The sequence below is a fragment of the Danio rerio genome, chromosome 20 (assembly GCF_049306965.1).
Source record: "Danio rerio strain Tuebingen ecotype United States chromosome 20, GRCz12tu, whole genome shotgun sequence".
Taxonomy (NCBI): domain Eukaryota; kingdom Metazoa; phylum Chordata; class Actinopteri; order Cypriniformes; family Danionidae; genus Danio; species Danio rerio.
The window spans coordinates 4,377,501-4,400,000 of record NC_133195.1 but is presented as its reverse complement, the minus strand read 5'-3'; the positions used below and the strand labels follow the sequence as shown (position 1 = coordinate 4,400,000).

The window sequence follows — 22,500 nt, the reverse complement described above, 5'->3', positions numbered from 1 at the left end:
GCCTGAACTGTTGATACAAGGCAGGATGGATCTATGCTTTCATGTTGTTGATGCCAAATTCTGACCTTATCAACCAAATTTCGCAAAAGAAATCGAGATTTATCAAACCAGGCAACGTTTCTCCAATCTTCTATTGACCAGTTTTGGTGAGCCTGTGCAAATTGTAGCCTCAGTTTCGTGTTCTTAGCTCACAGGAGTGGCACCCGGTGTGGTCTTCTGCTGCTGTAGCCCATCCGCCTCAAGGTTGGACACATTGAGGTCAGAGATGCTCTTCTGCATACCTCGGTTGTACCAAGTGGTTATTTGAGTTACTGTTGCCTTTTTATCAGTTACTGTTGTCTGGCCATTCTCCTCTGACCTCAGGCATCAACAAGACATTTGCACTCACAAGATTGTCGGAAAGAGCGCGTTAACAATTAGAACAAGCTGACGTGAGACGTCTACTCCAGTCTATAAGAACAGTCAGACGCATTTACATCCGCGCCGATTATGAAGATAAAAGCCTTTCAATATTTTTCCACGCACACTTAGCTGCTAGATGTTAGTCAGATAATGTTTCTATGTTCCTTCTTAATGCCAACTGTGTCAAAGAATATTGATAAAATGCTTATGATAAATCGCCGTTTGTTTACCTTCAGTTGCTTGACGCATCCCTCCACATAATTTGTATGTAGTCAAGTGTGTAAACATTTAGCTGCGGTTTGCGTTTCTGCCTTTGGATGTCTCTGGGACAAAAGCAGCTGCATGAAGGCTAAAGCTTTAAATAAAAGTGAAACCATCAAGAAAAGCCCACGACACCTTCTAAGTTTGCAAATACAAGTGCTGCCGTTTATAGGTCATTTCTGGTTAATGATGTCAGAGTTTACCGCTACTTTGGAATGGATGTGTGAATTTTCGGAAAAATTCTGAAACGTCCTCGCCTGTGTGAACAGAGCTTTTTTAGTTTTTTTTTAATTTACCAGTGAAGTCGTTCCAGATATTTTCAGGATATTTACCGATATCACTGTGTGAAAGGGGCTACTGTCTCCCCACTCCACCTATAGCTAGTGTGTGATTAGCGCACTGCCGCTGTTGTCCTGTGGCTGCCGTTGCATCATCCAAGTGTATGCTGCACACTGGTGGTGGTGTGGAGAGACCCCCCTCATGATTGTGAAGCGCTTTGGGTGCATGACCATACACAATACAGTTGAAACCAGAAGTTTACATACACTGTATAAAAAGGCACATAACCATTTAAAAAGTCAGATGTTAATGTGACTAAACTTTCTCTTTTAGGTAAGTTAGGATTATCAAATGTGTTTCTGTTCTGCTTAATAGCAGAATAATGAGAGAGATTTTTTGAGAAATTGTTATAACTATTCTTGAAAGTCAAAAGTTTACAGACAGTAAGATTATTCTGCCTCTGAATAAGCTCAGATGATGGTGTCAAGGTTTTAGAAGTTTCTGATTGGCTAATTGACAACATTTGAGCTCATTGGAGGCACAACTGTAGAATAGTATTTAGGGAAAACCACAAACACACTGCTTCCTTGTGTGACAACATGGGAAAATCAAAAAGCCAGAATCAACAAAAAAGCCCGAATACAATTTGCTAAATTATCAAATAATTATTGGAGACATGTCCTGTGGTCTGATGGAACTAAGATTGAACTGTTTGGCCATAATGACCAGTGTTACATTTGGAGAACAAAGAGGAAAGCTTACAAGCCTAGGAACACCATCCCAACTGTGAAGTATGAGGGCGGCAGCATCATGTTGTGGGGCTGTTTTGGTTTACTTTACAGCATAGATGGCATCATAAAGAAAGAACATTATGTAGAAATACTGAAGCAACATCTCAAGACATCAGCCAGGAAATAAAAACTTGGCCACAAATGGGTCTTCCAAACAGATCATGACCCTAAGCACACTGCCAAATTAGTTCAAATGTGCTTTAAGGACAACAGAGTGAATGTTTTGGAGTGGCCATCACAAAGCCCTGATCTCAATCCTATAGAAAATGTGTGGGTGGAGTTGAAAAAGCTTGTGCGAGCAAGACAGCCTACAAATCTGACTCAGTTACACTAATTATGTCAGGAGGAATGGGCCAAAATAGTAAATGTTTAGTATGATTTACCATCAGACATTTAAAAAAATAGCTATGTTCCTTTTTTAGAGTGTATGTAAACTTCTAGTTTCAACTGTGTATGCGCTATATAAATAAACACATTACATTTCATAGTTAAACATGCCAAGTTTGCATTTGCTGGAAAAATGAGATAAAAAATGTTTTTGTATATTATAAGGTGCTTTACTGATGTGTTTGGCGCCATCTACAAGTACTAGAATAGATACAGGTCAGCTTATAAATTCTGAAAAACTATTTATTTATTTATTTGCTAACTACTTATTTAAGTTACTTTTTCAAAAACAGTTGTTGGTATAATTTTCTTCTTTTTTTAATGTCTATCTATTTCTTTCAGTTAACGAAAACTTTTTTGATTAACACTTCTGGCCTTGGTTTACTAAAATAACCTTGGAGTGGTGTGAATCTTTACCTCCGTTGGTCGAGTCTGTGGGCTCGGGTTCATTTGAAGCCTGGGTGAGTTTAGCCAGCCATCTAGATTACAACAAAAACATAAATAAAGCATTAATTACGGTAAACCTCCTCTGATCTGTTAAATGATTGTGTGTTGTGTCATTATGTGTGTCTTTGGCCCACACAGTTTAATAGCAGAACACCCACAGATTTCTCTCAGAGTTTTCCCCCACTCACCGCTTTATCTATTCAAATGCAATGGTTTACAAAGAAAGATATTTCTGTCATGTTTTCCTCACACTTGTGACTAACTTGCAAACCCAAAAGGAGATATTTACAGTTGAAGTCAGAATTTTATTTATTTATTTTTTTTTTTCCGTTTATTTTTTCCCCCCAATTTGTGTTTAACGGAGAGAAGATTTTTTTCAACACACCTTTAAACATAATAGTTTTAATAACTCATTTCTAATAGCTGATTAATTTTATCTTTGCCATGATAACAGTAAAAAATATTTGACTACCTGTTTTTCAAGACACTTCTATACAGCTTATAAATTTAAAGGCTTGACTTGGTTGATTAGGTTAACTAGGCAGGTTAGGGTAATTAGGCAAGTTATTGTATAACGATGGTTTGTTCTGTAGACTATCGAAAAAATATATAGCTTGAAGGGGCAAATAGTTTTGACCTTAAAATGTTTTTGAAAAAATTAAAACCTGCTTTTATTCTAGCTGAAATAAAACAAACAAGACTTTCTCCAGAAGATAAAATATTATCAGACACACTGTGAAAATTTCCTTGCTCTGTTAAACATCATTTGGGAAATATTTAAAAAATAAAATAAAAGGGGGGCTAATAATTCTGACTTCAACTGTATCAAAGAATCACTCAGTTTAGGGTGAAGATAGATTAATGACCTTTAAAAACGAGTATTTGTGCACTATATTTATTTAGGTCAGCTATTTTAACAACCCAATCAACAACAACAACAAAGAGGACATCCAACCAGATTGCTCACACCACAGGCATGTTATATATACACTCTAAAAAATAACTCAAGAGCTCTGTAACCACTACATATTTTAATACATTATTGTAACTTAAAAACTCCAAAACGCTGATTAGATTAAAACGTTTAAGCTGCCAGAATAATTACGTTTTCAACACATGAAAATATTGATAATTACAAAAATGTAAAAATGAGGCTAATTTAAAAGGTAAATATATCTGTCAGGTACTTTAAAACAATATTTAACTTGTAGCAACGCAAATAAATTTTTCCACACTAATGGGCTTGTTTTGTCTTTAAGTCTTTTTGTATTTTTTTTATAATGATAATATGGGACAGTACATGTTTTTGTTTTGTAAAACAATAAAAACCTGTAGTTTTATACAAAAAAATTACCAAAAAACAAAAATGTTTTTGTTAAATGTATTTCTTACAAGCATGAACAGTAAATTTGAAAACAAACAAAATGTATTAATTTATTTGAGGTTCTAAACTTGAAAATATGCATGTAAATAAGTACATAACACAGGATTTGTTTTCAATTTTAATTTAAAAAAAAAATTGAAACAACTTATTTTTTTGAGCACTCAACTTAAAAAATTTAGTTTTTTGCTATGTAAAATGCCTCTGATTGAAGAGGAAAAGATTTGGCGAACATAAAAAAGTTTGTTGTCTGGACTTCATTTTGTTAGATGTTGTCGTAAGTTGAATATATTAATGCAAGCTGTTGCGTCAATTTTTGTTTTTGTTTTGTATAACAATAGTTTTTAGAATGTACAGTTACATTTGTTTTTTCGGAGGTTTTGAATAATAACAACACAAATTACATCAAGCCACGTATAAAAACTAATGTTTCTATGTGTATTTACATTTTCTTTCTGAAAATATTGACTTCAAGACTCCCACTAAACCTATTTTGACTGTTTCTACTTCCTGGACCACCCATTTAGCTTTAGTTATGATGAAATAAATCTAATAAATCTAATTTTCATCTTTTTGTGTGCTTATTCTGTCAAAGTTCAATAAACACTTGCATGAAACATCTATTATCTGTATTATTTGTAATTAAATTGTCAGAATTATTAGCCCCCCTTTGAATTTTTTTTTTCTTTTTAAATATTTCACAAAAGACGTTTAACAGAGCAAGGAAATTCTCACAGTGTGTCTGATAACATTTTTTCTTCTGGAGAAAGTCTTATTTAATTTATTTCGGCTAAAAAAAGCAGTTTTTAATTTTTTAAACACAATTTTAGGGACAAAATTATTAGCCCCCTTAAACTATATTTTTCTGATAGTCAAACAAACAAACCATCATTATACAATAACTTGCCTAATTACCCTTACTTGCCTAGTTAACCTGATTAATCTAGTTAAGCATTTAAATGTCTCTTTAAGCTGTATAGAAGTGTCTTAAAGAATATCTAGTCAAATATTATTTACTGTCATCATGGCAAAGATAAAATAAATCAGTTATTAGAAATGAGTTACTAAAACTATTAAGTTTAGAAATGTGTCCACTAATGTCAAATGCAAACCCTTCTGTACTCGCAAGCCTGGAATTACACATAACAGAGCTGCTGGATTCTGATTGGATGAGAAACATTCATTGTTTACAACATTTCGAAGAATGTAACGGTCATTTCATCAATTCTTCCTTACCCAGCAAGTATTCAAACAGCTCACTTGGCACTTTTAGAGCTCAAAAATATTGGTCTCCATTGACTTTAATGGTTAACAAAAGAGAAGTGAACAATCTATCAGATATCTTCACTTTTGTTTCACAACAGAAACAAACATCTTGGAAAAAGCCAAAAGTATATACGATTACTTTCAATGAAAAATGACTAGGGCCAGGCGGAATCTGCGGAGGTTTTTTGCTATTTTGCTAAAAATTTTGTTTAAAAAAATGCTGATTTTTGTGGAATAATTTTGCAGAACTAAAACCTTAATATGTGAAATAACAAAATAATAACTTTTATTTATTGCTTAAAATGCAAATCCAATCAGATTCATTTTATTTGGTAAAAGCAAGTCTCTCATATAATATCTCTACTAAAAGACAGAAAATACTACTTTACACACTCTATTGTACATAAATCAGATGCATATATTCATATTAGTCATTAATAGCACTGACATTAATTTAAAAACTGAATAAATATAGATTTACACACATTTACTCAAGTACATAAACAGAATTAATGATGGGCTAAAAATCTGCGGAAATCCGGGTGGGCCTAAATATGACTCAAATGTTATAAAACATTCATAAAATGTTGGTATCTTTATCAAATTTGGTAAACATCTGAGATTTGGTCAACGGCCTCAAAGCCACAATCTAAAATAATGTACGCTGTAAAAAATATATGGTCAATTAGTCATGACAACATAGGGTTTGAGTTAATTATACCTTATTAAACGGAGTTACTCATGTTCTAACTTATTTGGTTCCACTTTATATTAAGTAGCTTTAACTAATATGTACTTACACAGGAATTAATAGTTTGTTACAATGTACTTATTATGTAAATAATTGTATTTATTGTGCACTTATGCTTGATTAAATACCTGTATGTAATTATATCTGTAACAAACTTCTGTAATTACATTTGTAAATACACTGCTGACCATTCCCTACACCTTCCTTAACCCACCCTTAAACCTACCCATGCCACCAAACCTGTCCATAACCCAACCCCTATCCCAACTCAAGAGCACCACAAGTGTTCTCAAATACATTATGAACACAGTAAGTACATTGTATTTATTTTTTGATGCAACTACATAGTAGTTAAGGACACTTAAAATAAAGTGGGACCTCTTATTTTTATAAGTTGTTTTATGTCAGTTTAACATTATTTAAGTTTAAAGGACTCGTTTGATTTAAAGGCAACCTGTACTTTTTACGGTGTAGGATTTAGCTTTGTTTTCATAAGGTGGTATCATCACCAAGTTTATCTTTGGACAAACTTACACACAAGAGACATTGTTTCCACACTCACTTGTTCATGTCTTTCATGCTTTCGGCTGCAAAGTAGAGTGTCAGCACGTGGAGGTGGCTCGCTTTCATCGCACTGGAAAAAAAGAATAAACTCAATGCAAATGCAGACGTACAGTTCCTAGAACAAACAGCAGCGTGGATTTGTGGTTGTGTGACGCTGTGGAAGCAGTACAGAAAAGCGAAAAAGCACATGACATCAAAGTCTGTCTCCAGTCTTATCTAAATCCACTCGATTTTGATCAAAGTCAAGCAACGTTACTGTATGTTTTTATAAAGGAAGTGGGAAACACAGCGGCTGAGAGACCACACACTCAGCGCAGACAGTTTCCTGTGTTATGAGCGCGCGTTAAGTTGGGTACAGATGACACCTTTGCTGTGAGAGAGAAAAAAAAATGATGATAAGCATCTTGACACTTCACACCATGTTCAAAAAGCATTAGTCAAATGACAGCCTTTTAACATTCTCTAACGTAAGTGATTCATATCGCAGACGCTGGATTTCTTCTGTGTACTAAATGTGAGTTCTGCAGCTCTTCACACTAAAGCCTGGTTTATACTTCTGCATTAAGCGACCGGCGTAACCCACGGCGCATGCAATGCGCGTAGCTGTGCATTTATACTTCTGCGCGCTGTCTCTGTTGGTCTGCATTAACACTTCCGAAACGCTAGTTGGCAGTGAGGTGTAAATGTTCCTCTGTGTCGAGTTTCTTCGCTGCTGTTTTGCTTTTCCTGAACACTTCCGGGATGTACAAGTGGCTCAAACTCGCTCAGTTTGAGGCAGGAACCGGCGGACGTGCAACAACTTTAACTATGAGGTAAACACAGAAAAAAACTTTCCATCCGGAGCTCCTTCACGGGACTCCACACTTGTAAACAATCGCTCCATCAGGCTCGCACCATTCACGCGTCTCTCGGTCCCGCCCAGACTTGTCAGCGCTACAGAGCCGGCCAATCACAGAGCTTGCGCTACGCGTCAGTGCGACATGTAGTCAAATTTTTTGAGAGGTGCACATCAGCGACGCCGATGGCCACGGCGAAGGGCTATGCGTCAGCATACGTTTAACGCAGCAGTATAAATCAGCCTTAAGAGCGCTAACTATAAATATAACAATAAATATAGTTGTGGCCGTCCACAATAAAGGTGCTCCGATCAGAATTTTTAGGGCCAATGACCGATTACTTAAAGCCATATCGGCCGATACCGATACTAGGGATGCCACACTTCTCAATATAATATTGAACCGTACGGTATGACCTTCACGGTTCAATACGCGCTTGTGAGTTGCGGTTTTCTCGGTTTTGCATTTAAATAATTTATGTGCGTTTTGTATCTCCCCGAATTCACTGTATGTGCCTGTAAGTATATGAGCTGAGATGAGGAAACGCCTCCCTGCGAGTAAATATCCAATCACTATGCTCTAAAGTTTGGGGGCGCTTGACCATCATTCCACACTTTTGGCTTTAACATGGCGAGCAGCGGTGAAGTGAGGCTGAGGCAACAGTACGAGAAAGTGCCAGGGTCTTTCAAATCTGCTGGGACGGTTTCGTTGGAGAGGGGTACGCAACGTATTTAAGGACCTGGGGGGATGCACGATTTCCGGAAGATCATCATTCGTTTGCGGGCATCCAGGAGTCTCACGAAGCTTCCGGGAGACTTGTGATGTCTGGGATTACATTAACGTTACTCGCCATTTTGTGAGCTAGTGTAGCGCGTGGCGTGCCTGACTGGAGCAGTGTTTAGAGGTTGGCTCTTTTGTGTCGGGGGTCCAGGGTTGCTGGGGCAATGGGGGAAGATTGCCAATGAGCGCGTGCTTAAATAAATTGATATTTTGAGTTCATAAGCGATGGTCTACTGTTTAACATGACATGTTAAACAGCATGTTGTCTGCCACGTCATTTGGGATGCCATGTTGAGCCTTGCTGCACTAAAAACATTATATTTTGTACTTATTCCCTTTTATCTTTTTAGATGTTAGTCTGAATTGAATCGTTTGGTTTGTAATGCGTACTGAACCGAAAGTCTCGTGCCGAACAGTTTAATACAAATACGCATATCGTTACACCCTTGCTTGTTACATAAACTCACAAAATCACACTTCAGCAGCATTTATTTGAGAGCGCAAAGGAAGATCTACACTTGAGCAGCGTATATTTGAGTGTCATCCATCTACAGTAAGAAAGGAGGAGGAGTAGGGGTGAAAGGGGGATTCTTCAAAACAAAGATGGCTGTTATTTGGAACTTAGGGTATTTAGTGGCTTAGGAGTTGTCTGATTGGTAAATCATTCATTCATTCATTCATTTTCTTGTCGGCTTAGTCCCTTTATTAATCCGGGGTCGCCACAGCGGAATTATCCAGCAAGTTTTTACGCAGCGGATGCCCTTCCAGCCGCAACTCATCTCTGGGAAACATCCACACACACATTCACACACACACCCATACACTACGGACAATTTAGCCTATCCAATTCATCTGTACCGCATGTCTTTGGACTGTGGGGGAAACCGGAGCACCCGGAGGAAACCCACGCGAAGGCAGGGAGAACATGCAAACTCCACATAGAAACGCCAACTGAGCCAAGGTTCGAACCAGCGACCTTCTTGCTGTGAGGCGACAGCACTACCTACCGGCCACTGCCTCGCCACATTGGCGAATCATAAATTGAATGCAGGAACGGCTGCAAGCAATCATAAGTTCGTAAGTCGTGAGCCTCTCGAAATTAGTTTATAAACTTCACTAATCTATATTTAATAAGAGAAGATACAAAATAAAGTAGAAATATAAAAATATTATTTTTAAAAATACATAAAAAACATTAGATTTAAAATATTCACATGGTGGTCAAAGGGGCATCAATATGGGGATGTCAAATAGATATCAAGGATTTGACATCAAATCAATTAGCATTTTTGCCATTTCCCGCTAAGCATCACCTGCCATCTACATCAGTGACTTTTTTTACCCACCAAGTATCCAAATATCTTTATAAATAATGAAGACAAACTTACAATTTCTTCTTGCATTCTGTAGCCTGTTCTATAGTGAAGTCTCTCAGGTTGATGTAGCCCTCGGCTTTCTCCGCCTGTAAGATAACAATGAGTATTTACCTCTATTGCACAAAGTTGGTTTCAGTGGCAAACCAGTCAAGTATAAACTCAAAACCAGACTTTTCATAAATCATGCTTACAGAAAGTTATACTGGTGATGCTAGTATTTGCTCCCATGGATATTAATGGCAGATATTTTCCTTTATATAACTTTTGTAGCAGCATCAGCAATCCTTTTTGCTTTGTAATTAGTAATTTATAAAAATGGAATGTACAACGACAAAAGAATACACAAGACGAGTCACTCGTATAGTTTTGAATGGGGAAAAGCGTAATGGTCAATACATTAAATGAAGCCCCGCCTTCTAGTACAGGTACTTTTACTTCACTTCACAATGTCAGGCCTAGTCAATGTTCAACATCCATCCTAAAATCAATCAAATATCAACGTCTAATGATGTTAAAGCTTGATTTTGTGGGGACGTTACCACTATGATGTTGATCAGATGTTGGATTTTGGTTGCCATGCCTGATTAATAACTGTCAGTATTTGACGTCAATATGACATTGGTTTAAGATGTTGGCTCGACATTGGATTGTGGTCACATTTTCTAACAACCTAAAATCAAGCACATATCAGCGTCATTATTGGACATCAAAATAACGATGTCTTTAGATGCTGACTAGACAATATTTTGGTCACTTGACATCACAACCTAAATCTAACCTAATGATGTCTTATGATGATAACTAGATGCACTATAAATGTTACGTTTACACACACATGCACAAATTACATGTAAACGCATCAGCTTTTTACAGCGTGATACCCACTACTCTGAAGTACTTTTGAAAGGGCTCAAAACTCTTACTTTGAGTAATTTTTACAACAGATACTTTGACTCAACTTTCATTCGTTCATTTTCTTGTCGACTTAGTCCCTTTATTAATCAGGGGTCACCACAGCGGAATGAACCGCCAACTTATCCTGCAAGTTTTTACGCAGCGGATGCCCTTCCAGCCGCAACTCATCTCTGGGAAACATCCACACACACATTGACACACACACTCATACCCTACGGACAATTTAGCCTACCCAATTCACCTGTACCACATGTCTTTGGACCAGGCCCGTGCAGAGACATTTTGATCATTTTGGAAGGGCACTTTCTATCCAAGACTAAAAAGTGCATGTGCACTGCACAGGTTGAGCCCTATGTGTGCACGTGCCTGCTTTGGACTGTATAATTTGGACTTTACTTGAGTATAATTTTTCAGTACTCTTTCCACCACTGTCTGTATATTTATCAACACTCCATATCTGTGGAAAAACATTGTGCGATACTGAGTGAGCTTCATGCAGGTGAGTGGGCTTTACAAAACCAATATTGTATCATAGATTAAGTGATGATGCAGTTTACAGCACTTTCATAAGCCGAATCCAGCAAAACCTGACAGACCACATTGCTACCTAAAGTATCGCCCGATCCTGCAGATTTACTCATGTGCGACATCAGGACATCAGCTAAACTCTTAATCCTTCTAGACTGGACTACTCCCAAAATAAAGGGTGTATTGTTTTTTTTAAATACTTATTTAAACTGAGCTGAAACTAAATCATTCTTGAGATTTTTTTGGGACAACTTAATTGTTTTTTGTTCAATCCACTTGAATTTGTCAAAAACCAATTAACTTAATTCCTTCATGTTGCCCCAACACAAAATAATTGTGTGAAACCCTGCATTTTTTTTTTTACAATTTATTGCAATGCTTTTTTGCCTGACCTCCCAACCAACACCATTGAGCTTCTGCAGCTGACCCAGAAATCGGCAGTGAGAGTGGTTTTAACAAGCCAAAAATAGCACGTGTCACACTTCTTTTCATCGATTTTCACTTGCATCAAAAACAATATGCAACAAAGCAACCACCGCTCTTCCACCATTTACCTGTATTCACTACTTCGGGCTCATGTTTACATTCTGAAAGCGAACGATGCTTTGTGATACCATGCCAAGGAGGAAGAAAATTACCTTCAAGGACTGTCTTGCTGTAACATGCTAGTTGTATGACCTGCTTAACTCTACACGAGCAGGTAAGCCTCTGGGCAAAGTTAAAGGGTTAGTTGACCCATATAAAGGAAAATTATGTTTTTAATTACCCACTCTCATGTCACTCCAAACCCCTGAGACCATGGTTTGTGTTCAGAAGATAAGTGAAGAAGACATTTTAGATGAAACTAGAGAGCTCCCTCATCCTCCATACACAGCAATGGTCCCCACTCATCCGGAAAGTTACTGAACCACATGCCTTCAGCGGGTAATGTTATGGTTAATAAAAGGTAAGGTTGGGTGCTGTTGACCAATTTGGCATCGTACGATGTCCAATGTGAATAATGGCGATGGATGATGGCATCATCGTTATCATAAGCGGCAGTGAATTAATTATTTATAAATAATAAATAAATTCATAAATTAATTGTTTGTAGCCTACCGTTTCAACTACCCGACCCATGGTCTTTGCTTTACCCATAACCAAATCATAAATAAATAAAGATAAGTTATACACAAATTGTCACCTGTCAATCACTTTTTCCGCAGGACTCTGGTATGAATAGGCAGAGTGATCTGTGTCGTTATAATGTCGTCGACGAACTTGGTTGGTAAAAAAAGTCTCACAACTATAAGAAAACAACCAGCAGTATCTGAAGTACAAGTGTGAAATCGAAAGATTTAAGCAGTGTACTGATGCTGTGACAGAGCAGCACAATTAATCGTAAAAATGTCGCGATCCGATTCGACATCCTAGACGATCTTAATCCAGCATTTCTACGATTCTGTCAATCATATTTTAATATTCAGGAAAGAAGCGAAAGTGTTAACGTTAATAATGTTGTAAGTAACATTCAGTTTGTGGCGCAGAGTGATCGTTTGGGAGCCTCGCGGGAAGTGAACCGCTCTTAGCAGTGGAAATAAAATTGAAAGCGCACACAGTGTTGCCAGATGTAGCTGACTGATTCCAGCCTCAAAAGTATCCAAAACCCGCCGAAATTCAAAAATACCCACTCAGTCTTCTGTATTCACCAAAATAACGTCAGTGACATATTTTAAGCAGAAAATGACAAATTGTAAGCATACATCTCAAACACAATAATTCAACATCAGAATTATCATCAGCATTAATGACCAGGACAAATCTAAAGTCTGTTCAAGTTCACCACTCTAAGTCTATACAAAATTTAGCATTTTAACCAACAGTACAACTCCACAAAGCATATTGTTGTTTTACCATATGTTTGAGAATAACAATAATAATAGGCCACTCATATTAACCTTTATTTTACATCTACAGAATCGTGAGAAAATCGTGATCTTTATTTTAGGCAAAAAAAAAAAATCACGATTCTCATTTTAGCCAGAATCGTGCAGCTCTACTGTGACACGTTACCTGATAGATTCAAAAGACCGAAGAGTCGTTAGATAGAGACAAGATTAATTAAATATACCGTTTAACAACAATAGTGAGACGCCATCCAGCGGTACATCCTTGATAAACTGTTTGATGTGCACTGCTCACTGGGGTTTTGTGCTCAAAGCACCCGCTGACTGCTGGAGCTCAGACGCGCACAGACACTGCAGCACATGACAGAGTGTGTGTTTGTGTTGGTGTGTTGTCACGTGATGTGCGTTTTCAGTGGTATAGTGTGGACAGAGAGCCATTCAGAAATGCTATGTGAAGCGCCAGTGTGAACCGACTTTGAAACTAACTCTTTCAATTCACTAGAACTTCTATGTTAAGCTGCTTTGACACAATCCACATTATATAAGCGTTATAGAAATAAAGATGAACTGAACTTTACATTTTAAAGGGCACTTATGGTGAAAAGTCTACTTTTCAAGCTGTTTGGACAGACATGTGTGTAAGTTTAGCGTATAGACCGTCATATTGGGGTGATATAAACACACACAGTCCTTTTTTCAATTTAACAACAAAAAAACGGTGGACCAATTAGAGCGGTTTACACACCGACCGCAAATTTACGTAGGAAAGTGGTCGCCCCGCCCACCAATATTGATTGACAGCCTCGCGTCACAATCATATCCTTGGTTTCTTGTTGCACGTCCGCCATTTTCAGCATGTGAGTCAAAGCTATATCGCTAAAGGAACACCTGTGCTTTATATTTTGATGAAAGGCTCATTGGGCTCAACACAAGATCAACACTCGCCACATTATAGCTCTAATTGGAATTATTGCTTGTACCTTTTGCGTGGCGCGGTGCAGTGCATTTCTGAGTTCTGGGCGTGGGTTTCTGTCGGGGTGCACGCGGCGGAGCTTTGGGTTAGCGGCTCCGTTGTGTTTGCCCTGGTGGAGGCTTGTGTTTGGAGTTCTGGAATGCGTGGCGCGACGATTCGGGACACTTCATGTTTCTGCCCCATCACTGTCTGGTGTGCCGTGTCGTGGCGCATTCAGTGCCTCAGTCAAAGTTAATTCAGTGTGTGTGGTTATACAAAGACACAAATGATTGTGTACTCTCTGCTTGGTCTGTGTCCGAGTCGTACATGTACGGCTGAATGCTGATCCTAGCTTAGCTTAGCTTCTCTCTCTCTGTCTGTCAGCCTGTCTGTTGCAAACACACAGCATGGGAGCTTTTGACTCCGCCCCCTTGTTACGTTGGGCGAGAAGCCGAAACTGTGAAGCAACATGCCCCTACAATAGCAAACTGTGTAAACGCCCCAAACATGACACTTTTTAACACATTATAATAAAAACATCTGAACTGTGTGTTGAACTGAACCTAAACTGGCACACTCAGAAGAACCGTAATATTAATAGTAAACCCCCTGCTGAAAAATCCAGCTTAAACCAGCCTAGGCTGGTTGGCTGGTTTTAGCTGGTCAACCAGGCTGGTTTTAGAGGGGTTTTGGCCACTTCCAGGCTGGTTTCCAGCCATTTTCAGCCTGGTCTTAGCTGGTTAGGCTGGGAGATGACCAGCTAAAACCAGCTTGACCAGCCTATTTAGGCTGGGAGCCCAGCCAAAACCAGCTACGTCCAGCTTAAACCAGGCTGGTCAAGCTGGTTTTAGCTGGATTTAGTTGGTCATTTTCCAGCCTGACCAGCTAAGACCAGGCTGGAAATGGCTGGAAACCAGCCTGGAAATGGCTAAAACCCCTCTAAAACCAGCCTGGTCGACCAGCTAAAACCAGCCAACCAGCCTAGGCTGGTTCAAGCTGGATTTTTTTGCAGGGTCATAAAAAAGGGGTAAACTATGTGCTCTTTAAAGCAACTGGTTTATTCGCTTAAGGTAAGGCAATCGCTTTAGACAGTGTAGTCTCTCAGCATGAAGCAACGGCGCACATTACCAGAGGAAAACCACAAAACTCACCATGTCCGACGTGTACCAATAGAGCGAGCATTTCTTCAGCACAAACCAAAACTTCTTCCACTTCCAGCCCAAGAGTCCTTTGCTTTCCTTTCTTTTGTACAACCAGCCCTGACAGTCGCCCTGGCCCAGGTCTTTCACCGAGACCCTTCGGCGGCTCATCACACCATCTCCTAATCACAAACGACACACAAACACGTCAACAGGCATTAAGCTGAAACGGCTTCACTCCATTCAACAGTACTTTAGAACATCAATAGCCAAGATAACAGCATCATGACTCTGCTGATTGCAGCATGCAGACATGATTACGTTACTAGAATCCACATTAATCTCTTTGAACATGAGCATTTCGCTCTGTCAGCTAGTTCGAAACATCTATAACTTGACTTGACAATCGTTTTTTTTTTGTTTTGTTTTTTTTTTTGTCGTTGCTTACCTTCAAACTCCCCAGCAGCGAAGTCTTGAAGTGGGTACTGAAAATGAGAGGCGACAGGAGTGAGAAACACTACAAATTAAGCAGTGAAGTCAGCCATCAGCGCCCACAGCTCAGCACTAATAACACAGCTGCCTGAAGAGTGGCTTCACTTCCCCGTACCGCCACACACATGACAGTAAGAGAGAGAGAGAGCACACGCACATACACATGCGCACACTCATAATGATATCCTCCCTCTCTCGCTTTCAAAACACACTCACATGTGATGCCTCACTGCTGTCTTCAGACGTCTGAAATCATTTGGAAACTGCACTTAGTGGATATTTGACTACAAGTGGAATATGTCAAAACATGTTTGTCTTAGTTTTGTTTCGTTTCTTTGTACATTCATTTTTGATGAGTTTGTATTCATTAAGTGATGCTATGGAATACTCAGGCCTTTAAAAATTCATGTCACACCGCAGGACTTTTTAATTGAACTGCAGCAAAGTGGGTCAAAACATGGTCAAAACATGAAATGTTTGTATTTAATTATGCAATTATTATGATTTTGCATTCTGTTGTGTTGTACAACGCAGTGCTCGACTATTGTTGTGCTTACTTGTGCTTCATAAATAAATAATTTATTAATAATAAATAATATTTTATTAAAATAATAATTGAAAATTAATTAAATGAGCAATGACGACTAAAATAACTAAAATATACATTTTGGTGTAGATTTTAACCTCAAATCTCGTTTTTTTTGTTCGTTGATATACAGCAGTGGTTCTCAAAGTTGGGGTCGGGCCCCCTTGGGGAGGATCGCGGAACAATGACAAGGGGTCGCTTAGTGATTTCTTAATTTAAGTAAGCATGCTAATAGTACTTTTAATTTGCCAGTAACCTGGGTTAAGCGCTTCCGGCGAATTGAGTGCCAATGCAAAATCCGGTGCGTTTAAGGTCTGTTTTCTTTAAAAATGAGCGATCTCCACTAGCTGAGTGATATCCGATTTAAAGTGGGACTCAGATTGTACTAGAAGCGCTGTATTAAATTACATTTCCCCCACCATATCTTTATAATATGAGCATTTGTTTTACCCCAGTATATTCAATAGAGCTTCTGCATTAGCCTGCCGATTCTGACGGGCGCGTGTGAGTAAACAGCTTTTTGTCTCGTTTTACGCTTGAGCAACCAAATAAATGCTACAGTTTATTTAACTGAATGTATTTTAATGACATTACAACATCGATGCTGTATAAGGACCCGTATAAAATGGAAAAAAGTTCACAATAACAGCTCACCGGAAGTGTATCAGCATAGGAACAGCACTAGCTCGGCATATACCCTATTGTATTAACTATTAGAATTGCCATATTTCATTCATAACCCACAGAAAGAAAGCTAAAAGCAACATTAAAGAAACAAGAACAAACAAATAAAAATCAGCCATCAGCCTTTATTTTTTTATATTAAAATTAAATTAATAAATGACTATAAAAAACATTATACGGTTATTAGACTGTTGCATTTTTGTGTTGCCAATATGCTCATGTTTATATTTGCCTACAGTTGTAAGTGCAACGTTTGTATATTTAAAATATAACCAGCTTGAAAAACACGAATCACAAGTCACTGACATCATTAATTTGGGGGTTGAGGGCTTAAAAATTCAGTAACCCCTGATATACAGTATATGCTGATACCGTTTTTTTGTTGAAAGTGTTTTTTATCTATTTTCGAAACGCATGTTATACATTTTTAATTTAAGGAAATGTAGACGGCAGCTAGCTCTCCGAAACTCTCCCATGGTCGCCCACTGAAGCCAAGCAGGGCTGCCCCCGGTCAGTACCTGGATGGGAGACCACATGAGAAAGCTAGGTTGCTGTCGGAAATGGTGTTAGTTAGACCAGCAGGGGGCGCCCAACCTGCGGTCAATGTGGGTCCTAATGCCCCAGTATGGTGAAGGGGACTCTATACTGCTAAGTGAGCACCGTCTTTCGAATGAAACATTAAACCGAGGTACTGACTCTCTGTGGCCGTTAAAAATCCCAGGATGTTCTTCGAAAAAGAGTAAGGTTTTTAAACCAGTGGTGGATGAGGAGATTCTGCCCAATGTGTAAAGAGTTTTGAGTGTCCAGAAAAGCTCTATATAAATGTAAGGAAATATATTATTATTATTATTATTACTTTTAACTTTATCACAATACAGAAGCACAATCTCATGGCAATATGCAACATTATATATATATATATATATATATATATATATATATATATATATATATATATATATATATATATATATTTGAGAAAAAGCCAAAATTAGATGCAAATTTGATTTAATTTAATATGAATTTGTACGTTTTCATACTAAATGAATTATTGTAGAAAGCTTACATGCAATCTGAACTCATGCATTTTCAATGCATCTGAATTAGTAGGAGTACAACTAGACAAGGGCCAGTTTAAGTTTGTGAGATAATAACCTTGGATAAAATATCATGGTTTCACTGTATCAAGGTATTGTGATTATAGCTCTAAAATAAGTTATTTTTGAATGTCTTTGTAAAAAACAACAACATATTTGTGCCCAATAGAACACAATATACAGTTTTTCATTTGACATTTTTTTAATTTACAATTCAAATGTATAATATTTTGAAACAGTAAAAATGTCAGGATAAATTAAATCGTTGACTTCTGCTAGCTTTAGGCCTGGGACAATAACCGTTTCAAGGTATACCACAGTTTGGAACAGTCAAAGTTTTAAAACCGCCAACATTTTAGGCTATACCGTTCCTAAGGTAAGTGTAAGATTTTTTATTTACGTTTTTTTAGGACAACAGTATCTCCAGCAGGAAAGATCCCCAAAGATGCCATTTAAATCTGTAAAGAAATCTTTGTTTTCATTTTGCAACTAATAAAAGCAGCAAAAGTCAATGCTTCATTTGAATTATTTACCCTGACAGGTTTACTGCTTCAAAATATTTTAAATGTTTCTCAAAATAAAACATTTCATGTTCAAAGGGGAAAAAAAGTTGTTGATTTTAACCCAGACATTTAAAAAAAAAAGAATATATTTTAGAGCAGTAATCCCAATACCGTGAAATCGTGAAACCATGATTATTTTAATCAAAGGTTATCATACCATCAGAATCTTATACCGGCCCATGCCTAGCTAGCTTCATTAGTTAAAAAAAAACAAAGATTTCTTTACAACACACAAAAAAAAAACATTAAAAACCCCTTACATATACCTTAGGAAAGACATAACAGAAACTTTTTGCGGTTTTAAAACCTTGACCTTTTCAAACTGCGGTAAACCTTGAAACCAGTTATCGTCCCATGCATAAGTACAACCATTCTGAACTACTGCGTTGGTGTCCAATCAGAATTTGAGTGTGATTTTGAGTGAAATTAGCAAGATTTACCATTCGTGCAAATAAATAAATAAATATGTGAGCTTAAATAACAGATTTTTCACTACTTCCATGTGCTTTTAAATGCTAAACCTTGCTGATTTATGATGCCATTTTTGAAAGAGTCCTAACTTGCAGAAACAACGTTGTCAAATGTAACTAAGACAGACAGGCAAAGACAAACACTGCACATTATGGAAAATACAACTTCAGCAGAGCTTGGGAACTGGTGACAGTTCTGTGTGCTGTTTTTAGGAAGTGGTTTACGATGCCAACTTAAAATAAACCATGATAAAAAATCAGTTCTCAAAACTCTAAACATGCAGAAAACAGAACATCTGCGAAAGAGTTATTACATTACGGTTTCGTTTATGCAAGGCACAATGCAAAAATCTATATAACAACCCTGCTGAAAAAAACAGCATTTGCTGGTAAGTTATGTTTTGATGCTGGTATGCTGGTCTTAATGCTGGTTTTGCTGGTCTCAATGCTGGTTTTGCTGGTCTCATTGCTAATTCTGACCAGCATTAAGACCAACAAGACCTACACTGAGACCAGTAAAACCAGCATTGAGACCAGCAGGACCAGCATTGAGACCAGCAATGAAACCAGCATTGAAACCAGCAAAACCAGCATTGAGACCAGCAAGACCAGCATTGAAACCAGCAAAACCAGCATTGAAACCAACAAGACCAGCATACCAGCATTAAAACATACCTTACCAGCTGTTTTTTCAGCAGTGAAGAAGTCACGACAACAAATGTTTTTATGCAACTTTAACGTATTTCAATAAATTAATCTAATTTAATGTAATACATTTAGTCAGTTTTACTGATGCAAGTTGAGAAGACTAGAAAATTTAATAGATGTAAAGTTGGTTTTATATTCGCACATTCAGACTTTCCCCTTAATAATATAATTTCATAAAAGTATTATTTGCAAACTCTAAATAGCGAAATCAAATAAGCAGCCAATGACTATCAAAGTACATTATTGTTACACAATAATTGTTCACAGTCAAATAAACAGTGTTAATGTTGTTTTGAAGTCACACTTGCAAGCTAATTCCAATCGAATATTCAAAGTAACATGATAAACAATAATATAGAGACTTCTAAATGAATTTGTGAATATAAAACCAACTTTACCTCTATGAAAATTTAGACAGCAGTATTACAGTGCAGTCAAATTGGACAAACTGCAGTCAAATTGGTGTTGTTGTGGTTTTCACTTGTTTGATTTAGTTACAATATTTGATATAAACTTGTTGACATGGTCATAATTATGCCCTTAGAAAGGTGAAAATCAGTTTACATTTAGTGTCTGAGGCAACAAAAAGACAACAACATGAGTGAACACTTACTGAGTCTGCCTCGGTCTCCATCTTACGTGTCTTTGCAGCCCTCAGAGAGGAGAAAATGATAAATTCCACCATCTAAAACGGGAATTAAAATGAATAATATTACACAAATATAAACGATTTTGGTGTTTTTTGTGGAACTTATAAACTTTGACTGGCGAGCTGACGAAGTCCTGAATAAGTGGAAACGGTTGATAGTCAGTTTTTCGTTTCATTTACTTACTTGTATCCAGCACGTGAAGACCTGCAGGTATCTTATTCCTCTGAAAACCCCCCTAGCAGACATCCCAGCTCCTGTACAGTGTGTTTGAGTGTGTTTGTGAACTGTGAAGAGCCAGTTTGGACGGTGAGTTTGACCTGTAGAAGCCTCTAATGACGCTTTTCATTAGCATAATTGATTTAATCACTGGGGTCTCTTCATCACGTCTTCTGTGTTCAGCTTTTAAGCATCTATAATCAAATCTTTTCTTTCATTCTAATGAAGTTTTAACTGTGCATTTTTTATTTTTTATTTTTTTTGGAAAGGGCTTGAAGATCCGTGTGTGTTTGTTTGGTATTCCCTGCACTTCTGTTACTAACCACGACGGGGCAGTATTTGAAAGCAAAATAACGTTAGGCCTACTGTATATTTTCGCCTAAACATTAGCCCTTGAGGTAGTACAAGATAGGAAAAAAGTAATATATTTTAACTTTAATACCGAGAAGTCATTTCATTTTAGATGACATTTAGATGATATTCCTTTTTATCCATTAGACGACACAATATCATAATAATACTGAAGCAAAAACATCTCATAGCAATAAACAAACATTTTGGAAATAAATAAATAAATAAATAAAGGCAAATGTGTACAATTTGTATGTTTCCATTTAATTCAAACGAATCCCTGCTGTAAAATCCAGCTTAATCCAGCCTAGGCTGGTTGGCTGGTTTTAGTTGGTCGACCAGGCTGGTTTTAGAGGGGTTTTGGCCATTTCCACCCTGGTCTTAGCTGGTCAGGCTGGAAAATGACCAGCTAAAACCAGCTAAAACCAGCTTAACCAGCCTGGTTTAAGCTGAACATAGCTGGTTTTGGCTGGACTCCCAGCTTGGCCAAGCTGGTTTTAGCTGGTCATCTCCCAGTCTGACCAGCTAAGACCAGGCTGGAAATGGCTGGAAACCAGCCTGGAAGTGGCCAAAACCCCTCTAAAACCAGCCTGGTCGACCAGCTAAAACCAGCTTAAGCTGGATTTTTCAGCAGGGATACATTTTCATTCAATTTGGATTCCCCAATCTGAATTGGTGCATGATTAGCCAATGTGATTTAGTACATTTTCATCTTAACTTAATTAGTATGTTAGTATTTACATCCAGTGTAAACCAATGCAGTTTCGTCCAATCAATTTGGGCGTTATTATCCAATTCCAAATAAAATTCTGTGAGATCGTGTTTTAGGGGCAACGCAGTGGCGCAGTAGGTAGTGCTGTCGTCCACAGCAAGAAGGTCGCTGGGTCACTGGTTCAAGCCTCTGCATATTTGTGTGGAGTTTGCATGTTCTCGCTGTGTTCATGTGGGTTTCCTCCGGGTGCTCTTGTTTCCCCCACAGTCCAAAGACATGCAGTACAGGTGAATTGGGTAGGCTAAATTGCCCGTAGTGTGTGTGTGTGGATGAATGTTTCCCAGAGATGGGTTGCGGCTGGAAGGGCATCCGCTGCTTTAAAAAAGTGCTGGAAAAGTTGGCGGTTCATTCCGCTGTAGCGACCCTGGATTAATAATGGAAAATGATGATGATGATGAGATCGTGTTTGAAGCAGAGAGCTATCCCTAACTATAGGTAGTACTAAATATTATACATTTTTCATGATATATATGTATATATATATATATATATATAGAGAGAGAGAGAGAGAGTTCACCTGTGGTAAATTCAGTTGATTGAACATGATTTGAGAAGGCATACACCTGTCTATATAAGGTCCCAGGGTTGACAGTGCATGACAAAGCACAAACCACCAGGAATTGTATGTAGACCAAATTGTATGTGAAGCAAAGAGCTTAGAATGACCAAGAGCAGACACTCAATAGAACGTTCCATTGCAACAGCAGTGCCCAGCAGCAGCCCTTGATTCCGCCATTTTGGAGTTACTGTCGTGATGGTGAGCAGCTGCTTTGTTTTTCTATTTATTTATTTAAAAAGCACCTTGAAGCTGAGATACAACCTGAAAGACGACAATACAACACTTATTATCACAACTATCAGCACTTTTAATAGTTTATTTTACAGACTTATAGTATGCTGTTGTTCTATTGGAGTTTTCATTCCAAAATGGCCGCCGCGCCCTCTAGCGGCTGTTTTCCAAATTACACTG

General features: G+C 37.8%; 1 protein-coding gene across 3 annotated transcripts in view; it reads right to left on the bottom strand.

Annotated features, from left to right (window-relative positions):
* Positions 1-20,479, bottom strand: part of ipcef1 (interaction protein for cytohesin exchange factors 1) — a 35,850-nt gene extending 15,371 nt beyond the window's left edge. The window contains exons 1-7 of one of the 3 annotated variants that reach the window (XM_073933234.1): positions 20,375-20,479; positions 20,155-20,226; positions 15,390-15,426; positions 14,954-15,123; positions 9,534-9,607; positions 6,528-6,599; positions 2,538-2,599 (exon numbers count right to left, since the gene is read on the bottom strand). In XM_073933234.1, the coding sequence (XP_073789335.1) occupies positions 2,538-2,599; positions 6,528-6,599; positions 9,534-9,607; positions 14,954-15,123; positions 15,390-15,426; positions 20,155-20,226; positions 20,375-20,437 (550 nt within the window). In that variant the 5' untranslated portion in view covers positions 20,438-20,479. Of the gene's footprint in view, positions 1-2,537; positions 2,600-6,527; positions 6,600-9,533; positions 9,608-14,953; positions 15,124-15,389; positions 15,505-20,154; positions 20,227-20,374 lie in introns of those variants that run through there. The other 2 variants (XM_073933235.1, NM_001076758.1) reach the window with 2 other exon arrangements.
* Positions 20,480-22,500: the final 2,021 nt, after the last annotated feature.